This window comes from Cyprinodon variegatus, unplaced genomic scaffold (assembly GCF_000732505.1).
Source record: "Cyprinodon variegatus isolate N-32 unplaced genomic scaffold, C_variegatus-1.0 Scaffold209, whole genome shotgun sequence".
NCBI classification, from domain to species: Eukaryota; Metazoa; Chordata; class Actinopteri; order Cyprinodontiformes; family Cyprinodontidae; genus Cyprinodon; species Cyprinodon variegatus.
Window position 1 is genome coordinate 198,058 of NW_015150662.1, and position 8,135 is coordinate 206,192.

At 38.8% G+C, this 8,135-nt stretch overlaps 1 protein-coding gene across 1 annotated transcript; it reads left to right on the plus strand.

Annotated features, from left to right (window-relative positions):
- The first annotated feature begins 1,132 nt into the window (after positions 1-1,132).
- Positions 1,133-7,547, plus strand: LOC107088189 (transmembrane protein 26-like). The gene is made up of 3 exons (XM_015380203.1): positions 1,133-1,326; positions 4,728-4,872; positions 6,553-7,547. Exons 1-3 carry the CDS (start codon positions 1,133-1,135, stop codon positions 7,285-7,287), a joined length of 1,074 nt encoding a protein of 357 aa, XP_015235689.1. The 3' UTR covers positions 7,288-7,547.
- Positions 7,548-8,135: the final 588 nt, after the last annotated feature.

The window sequence follows — 8,135 nt, forward strand, 5'->3', positions numbered from 1 at the left end:
CATATGGGGCATCCTAAGTATAAAGGTTATAAGCAGCGTTCAAGGGGATTCTCCCATTATAAGGTTCCTTTATGGTTCTGTTTGCTTTAAAAAGCATTTCTAAGAGTGCGCAACATATTGTCACATAGCAGAGCAATCTGTAAATTCAGGGCAACATAAGGAACAGTGACAGTAAATTGCTTGAGATAAAATAAAATTTTTATGACTTTAGAAACAGTTTTAGAAAAAAATGAAAAAATAAAACATTTTCTAAATAAAAACTAAGAAAAACAGACATGAAAAAATAAAAACCAGCCAAAATGGAGACATGTTCCTTAGAAATGAGTTGATCTTCAGTGAAACATACAGATTTATGAGGGACAGACGGGTTCTCTCATCTTGAATTAAACCAGGTTATGCAAACATCCTAATAAGATGACATCCAGGATGACTTCTTTTTGGCACAGGTTTCAAGTCAGTAAATCATAAGACCAGAGGAAAGACCCACGAGTCATTTAATATTGACTGTAGATCAGTTTGTTTATCTCCTGATTACTAATCGGAGCTCGCTGTGAATCCCCCCAATGATCTGGGGCTTTTATCTTGACAGCAAGGGCTGTTTATACACTGAAGCCTCATCCAACAGTTACAAATCATGAAGGCTGAACTGGTTTCTGAACTGAAATGTCGTTTAGTGTTTCTTGCTTCTATACTAAATTTTTACTTAGAAAACAGGCATAATGAAAGCTGCTATAGTAGAGACTTGCACTTTTGCAGACCTTTTTTTTTTTTTTTTAAAAAAGAAGCTGCTCTTTCCTAAAAACAAAACAACCAAACAACCTCCAAAATTTATTAAAAAGATCAGTGAACTATTTTTTGTTGCATTTTGATCTATTTACTTTTTTAATTAAAAAATGTCAAAGACACTTAAAAACTCATCTGCTTTAAAAGTTCTGTTATTTAAACTACACTGTGCACATCTCATTAATGTAATATCCTACAGCTAAAGACAAGGCTGAGTAAACTGATGAGATGCACTGGTAATCAAACATACAAAGCTCTGAGTGTGTATTACACTTTTTGTTTTTAACAACAAGTGGAAATTATCACACCTTTTACAGCGAATTTCTGTGCAGGGATTCCGCGCCTCATGATGTGTCGCCTCCTGAATATCTTGCTGGCACTCCTTAGCCGCTTCCTGTTCGCCATCCATGGGGTCGTGACGGTGTGGCGAGTGGTGGTTATTAAAGAGGAGCCCCTATATTGGCTGCTGGTTTTGGGTGTGGCTCTGCTGGGAGTGGAAATGGCCCTCACCCTCAAATGTACCAGCAATGCCGAGTGGAAATGGTAATGTCTCTCTTAATCCAATAAAATCTGTTAATTTCAAAATCAGATGTGGTGAAGCTTTAGAAAACAATGCCTCGTACAACTTTATTATTTAGTTATTGATTTTAATAGTCTGATAACAATATGAAGAAAGCCAAGATAAACAGAGTAGATCAATACCAGCAGTGAGAGCCGTCGCATGAGAGGCTTGTAGGTAAATACGTGTTTGGAGCTTTTCTAACTAAGCAGTGAGCTGTAGGTGACCATCATACTGTGGCTGAGAGTGCAAGTAAATACACGATGATTTCATAGAAAATAAAAAAATGGGACTAGCAAACAGAAAAAAAAAAAAAAAAACATAATTGAAACAAAAAACAAAATAGATGCAAAAAAAATGCTGCATGTAGTGAAAAACAACAGCAATTTAGGAAAGGCTACAATGACTGAAAACTGAGAGCAGAAATGTAGAAAGTACATAAGGAAAACAAAACCTGTTGCAAACACTTACGGTAAATGATGTTAACATACAAACACACACAGCTCATTAAAAGAAACATGTTGTGACTATTAAGAACAACTGCAAGTAAAATCAAACAAAAAACTATTCATGCAAACTAGCTCTGCATAACAACAATACTTCAGACCACTAGGGAGAGACGATCATCAACTTGCATGGGACCAGAACTATGAAAAAATGTCTATAGACCAGACAGCAAAAACATATATCATGCTTCGTTCACACCTAAAGCAGCAGACGCAGCAGACGCAGCTAGTTTAAATGCAAATACAATGGTTGACGTGTATCAAGGTGCAGCAAAAGATCCTGCAGCGTGGTTTGAGCAGCAGGAGCAGTGCGTCTGAGCAGCTGAAGCAATGCCTCACAAGCTTCTGAGCATCTGATGTGCGGGACTTGCTGTGAAAGCAGTAGTTGCAGGAGTTGAAAAAATTGAACTTTTGCTGCTTGATGTGCTGCAACAACCAATCAGAGAAGCTGATTTGGGAGCTGGCAGGGAGACAGACACAGCCCTGCTGGTGCAGATCGATCGCTATGATCACTCCTCTGAAACAATTTATTAACATCTAAATTAACTTAAAAGGCTGAAATCTGCCAGCAAAACATGTTCGCTTTTATTATCCTGGTGCCTGCAGTTTGGATTATGTATGTGAAAAACGCTAACATCTACTTCCAGCCGCCGAGAAAAGTAGTGGCAAACTGCGAGGAAGCAAGCAGATCAGATCCTGCTGTTGAACGGGATTCCTAGGGATAGCGCACCGCCGGTGTATGGGGGTCTGAGCGTCTCCGACAGCAAAATAATATTTGAAGGAAGGATCGTAATCTCGAACTGACTGCACAGATTTCCACCTGAACAAGTTTTCAGGTGGACTTTCTCACTAAAAAAAATTAAAACTACTTTTTACCCACTGATCACAGCAAATATAGCTGCCATTGTTACAGGCAAAGAAAGGATAGGGTAGCTCCATCCAACGCGCATCAGATCCACTTTTTGACCACACAGCTACAGCAGCAAAGATGCTTTAGCCGCTTGTCAGAATTAAAAACTTTTACAATCATCAAAAATGAAGAAGCATGCATGTTTTTGCGGCTTCTGCTGCTTGCAGTGTGAAAGTAGCATTAGATGCCAAAGGGGGCCCATGCCACTGAACAAGATGCAGGCGCTCTGTGTTTTGGTGTCAACCCTAGTACGGTTTTTCCAAGGTTAATTAAAAACATTCCACGAGCTGAACTGGTTCTTGAGCCTTTTTTCACTGTGTTGAAGATTTGTGCAAAGTTATCTCCAACAGATTTCTGATAAGATGATAAGGAACAGAAGCTGGATTGCAGCATTAAAGTTTACAGACGGTGTGTAGAGCTTTGTGCTGAGGAACAGATAGCACCACACTTTTCAGCTTTCTCTCTAAAAAAAATCATATTTCTCACAAAAATTATATTTCTCTCTAAAAAAAGTATATTCAATATAAAACCAGTCATTTCTCTGTTGATTTTTTTCTGTAACTTGTAATGCATTGTAGGGCCACGTAGCTGGTATATATCAGTGCCCTGGGTCACAAGCTATAAATTAAACTTTCACATTTATAAAATTAGTAAAACTTCTGGCAGAATTTCTTCCTGTTATTTCATGGAGATAAAGTAGCATATTCCTAAAAAGAGGAGAACTGACAAAAGGCAAAACTGAAATGTTTGCTAACTGCTTATTTCCAATCTATTGTGCTTTTTGTGTTCATTGTTCTCTATCATTTATGTAAATATCTATAGTGCTATGTTTGCTTCAAAACTTTAACTGTTAAAGTTAAAAAAAGTATTTCTCATTATTATAAATTAGCTAAAAAGGGTGTCAGAGTAAATATAAACTTAGTGAATAAAAAGTAGGAACACCTGGACACTTTAGTGTTGTGATGAAGGACAAAAGAAATCAAAGGAAGTAAATAAATTAGTTAATTTAGTAAATGTTTTTCTGCACACAACTGCAAACTAAAGAGTTGTCTTAGAAGTGTTAACTGTCTTCACCAAACATTAGTCTAAAATCCACAAATATTGAACCAGACTCTTTGGACTTATGAAATAAGAAAGCACATTTTGGACCAGCATGAGTTTAATGACATAAAACCCCCTTCTCTGAATCTGAGGGATAAATTAGTAGGAACAAACCAAAGCGCTTACGTAGTTGTCTTGACGTGAGGTTTGAGGCATCCTCTGTAATGTGTTTTATGTTGGAAATAAATGAAAACTAAAAACTTTTGGCTGTGAACAATTTGCAATCCAACTGCTGTGGGCCAGGAGAAAAGGCTGAATTATTTTCCTTTTTTTCAGCAGTTTTTTTTTCCCTCTCCTCTGCTGTCTATCAAAAATAAATCCCTTTGTTAGTGGCGTTGTTTTCCACTGAGCCAATATTGTGGGGCCATCTGTCAAAACCTGGTCCGACGGGCATCACTGAATGGGTCAGGTAAATACATATTCACAGATATATATTTATAAAACAGGTCTGAATAAATATAAAATGGCTTAACCCTTTTAGCGTGAGCCTCAAATAGATATGAGGATCGAGTGTCACACCTCATTCAAAAGCAGGCTGCATTTCATTCAAAAGCTGTAGCTTTTAGGCACATCCAGGCTGAACATCCCCAGACATGAGCTTTCTTCAGGCCTCTGCTTTTCGCACTGATTCCTACTTTGAAGCTTTTTCCTCATGAAGGCTTTGCACTGTCAAGTGGGATTTGCATATATGATGAGAATAATTGCCTGTCTGAAATGCGATGCTTCTTTTGGGAAAAAAAAAGGAACCCTTTCTTGTTTAGTAGGTTTAAAAAAAAGGGACCAAAAAAAAAGAAAAAGGATGTGACTAAAAATATCCGTTATCACCTTCTTAACCCAACGTTCCTCTTCTTCGGTGTTCCTCTTTTAGGTTCTCCCCTATGGTTTTCCTCTACCTCAGTACTGTCATCCCATCCATTTGGTTTCTGGAGCTGAGCCTATTACAGTCCAAGCTGCCCCTCAACAATTCCTCCAGCCACGAGCTTCGTTTGCTGGCCCACATCCCCATCACAAAGGTAACAATCCCGTCACAAATCCACCCCGGCTGCTTGGCACCCCATGTGGCAACATTAAAGCGACATCTGATAATAGATAAGATATAAATCAGGAAAGAAGGCGGATAAACTATTAGTGGCAGAAAAAGTGTAACAGACGCACTGAGATAACTCCTCGATAGGGAACTGCATGAAAGAAAAAAAAGCTCAGATCTCCCTTGTGGGGGGGTTTTAGTGGCGTTTTCTTTGATGTAGGATTTGGAAGCTTTTTTTTTGCCCCACTTTGGGCAGAAGGACATGAAAACTGAAGGCATTCTTTCTTCAAAGTTGGAAACTCTAAATGTTATTACAACAATTTATAGTTAGAAAACTCCTCTAATTAGGAGGCTGAATTAAACATTTGTTTTTTAATATATCAAAAACAGAAAGAGCCCTGCAATAGACTGTTGACCTGACCAGGGTGTACCCCGCCTCTCGCCTGTAGACAGCTGGAAATAGGCACCAGCACAACACAAGACCCCGCTTGGGATAAGCGTGACAGAAAATGGATGGAAAAACAGAAAGAATAGATCCTGTCTATTGTTACATTGATTGGACTGTTTGCTCCTGTGGGCAGAGATATTTCTACATTTTCTTAAGATCTAGTACAGATTTAAACAAATTCATTGATGTAACAAACCAACACAAAGTAGTGCAAAACAGATTGGTGAAGGTGAAAAGATTGGTGGTTTTCAAAGGACTGTGAAAACCAAAGGATGAACTGAACGGTTTTGGAATAAAGTTGTGGGAAAGTTTGAAGCATGGTTAATCTTCTGAGCTCTGCTGATATAGCACTGTTCAGTCTGTCGAAAATGGAAAGAACATGGCTGAACTGCAAAGCAACCAAAAAAATGGCCGTCCATATCAGGCTGGATAAGGAGAGCACTAATTAGTGAAGTAGCCAAAAAAACTCAGAAGCTGGAGAGATTCACAGCTCAGGTTGAGGAGACGGTTATTTTTCTTTTTGGAAGAGTGGTAAAACAGAGAGGCATTGAACAACAATGCATTTGGAATTCATGTAGCATATAGGAAACATGTGAAAGCAGGTAATCTAATCAGACCAGACAGAAATTAAACGTTCTGGCTTTGGTGAAACATAATTTACTCAGAAGAAAAATGAACTCCTCCTCTCCCTCCTCAAAAGAACAAACCTTTAAGCCAGGAAACAATCCTGAATATTTAGCCAGAGTTAGTGTGAATGGTTTATATCAAAGCAAACCTATGTGTTTAAACCATCCAGTTAAATTTGATACATATATATATAATATAGAGGATGATTGGTGGCAAGATACGGAAAAAGTTGTTTGCAGCCAGCCTATATCCAGTCTGACTGTTTGAGAAATAGGCTACAGCAGGGAAAATTGGATTTAAAGAGACCCAATTTAGGAATATATATATATATATATGTGTGCTGCATTGTTTAAAGTTTTTTCCTAAAAAGAAAATAAGAAAACATTAAACTTTTTTATTTCTGTTAGAATTATAGACTCTGTTAAGTTTTCATTGTTTTACAGCCACTAAAGGTTCAAGATGAATGGCTGTTTTTGCACCATGTGTTCACTCACCTGCTCCACTTATACAGATACAGACTTTCATAAGTTCTTAACTGTATCAATGATTTTTTTTTTTTATAAACTCTACTTTGCTGTTCTTATCACACAGGGCATTGAGGACCTTGAACCAGAGAACTGGGTAGAAGGACTGGAGCAGACCATGCTTATTGTACTGGTTCTGGGTCGTTGGCTGATGCCCAAAGGGGACATGTCACGGGATCAGCTTTCACAGCTCCTCATGGTTTATGTTGGACTGGGTGCTGACATCCTAGACATCTTTGACACCTTCAAGGAACCTCAAGTTAAAACTAACAGGACGGTCGTCATCATTGGGCTTGCCCTCTTCTCTTGGGCGCTTATGCAGTTTCCTCTGGTTCTCACCCAGACGCAGGCCTCGCAGGGTGAGCTTCCTCAGAGGAGCTGGAATAACCTCCCCTGCTGTCATGGAGCTTCCTCCTCACCCCCCTCTTGCTGCTCCAATGAGATCTGGAGTTTGTTGCTTACTGTAGGACTACAGGACGCCCCATTCCTGGTTTATCGCCTATACCTCATGATAAAAGAGAAGGTGCAGAACCAGCTGATGATTTTCTTCACCTGCAAGAACATACTTATTGTCCTTTTGGAGCTTTACAGGATCTTTGTGGTGCATTTTGAACAGCAGGTACAAGACTCAGTGTTTGACAGGTGTGGGCCTCTGGAGACCTACAGTCAAACCCTTAGGGGTAGTAACACAGAGGAGGCTGAACAAGAGAATGGTAAACAGAGGCAAAGAGCAGAGCAGAGCTGTCGTATGGACATGGAAATGGGACCAGACGGAGGGGAAGAGCGCAAAGAGTCCATGTAAAGAAAAGGGTGCAAAAGTCACAGGAGGGTGACTTTGACCTCTTGGGAGGGAAGAGAAACTGTGTTCACTCACCAAGACTAAAGCTGAATGCAGCTACCATCTCTTAGATCTCAGCCTCATTCTGAGACAGTTTTGCTCTCTGGAGGTTTAGTAACAAGATATAAAGCACAAAGGAAGAGTATGTCCCCACAAAAAAAAAAAGAGAAAAAGCTGTCTTTGATAAAACCTAAGAAAAACCTTGAACATTTTGACCTCAGCACTGTCAGTTTTCAGTCACATTAAGCAGTTAGTAAAACAAAAACAACTGTTATTTGTTTTGCTTTTAACTTTTTCCTAATTGCAGAAGAAGTTGAAGGGTTTGATTAATATCTTTGTAAGCAATAGGAAAAATTTCTCTATCAAATAAGGAGCTACAGTAATAAGCATGAGGGGTGACATTTCACAAATGTGTTTCTTATTAGTTAATAAACTTTTTCTAATAAAGGCCTTTATATAAATAAATAAATGAAACAGCACATGGCTGTTTATTTGCTTGCCATGAGATGGCAGTGTTGCCAAGACAACTGAGATACACACACATCCCTGAAACATACATGAGATTTGCATGGATTGAGAAGCTTGAATGTTTTTGAGCTGCAAGTTTTTTTTTTTCTGTTTTGGGAGGAAAAACCTCCTCTATGGGTGTTGTTTACAAGATCAAAATCAGCGAGTGTTGCAACTCTAGTAGTTAATTAGAAATAGATTTAGTACCTTCAGACAGCTGTTTTGCAATTACTAATCAAATGTAGTCATTTTAAAGACACATCCTGATAAGCGGGAGGCGAGTGAAGAGGTCTGCTACTCACTCT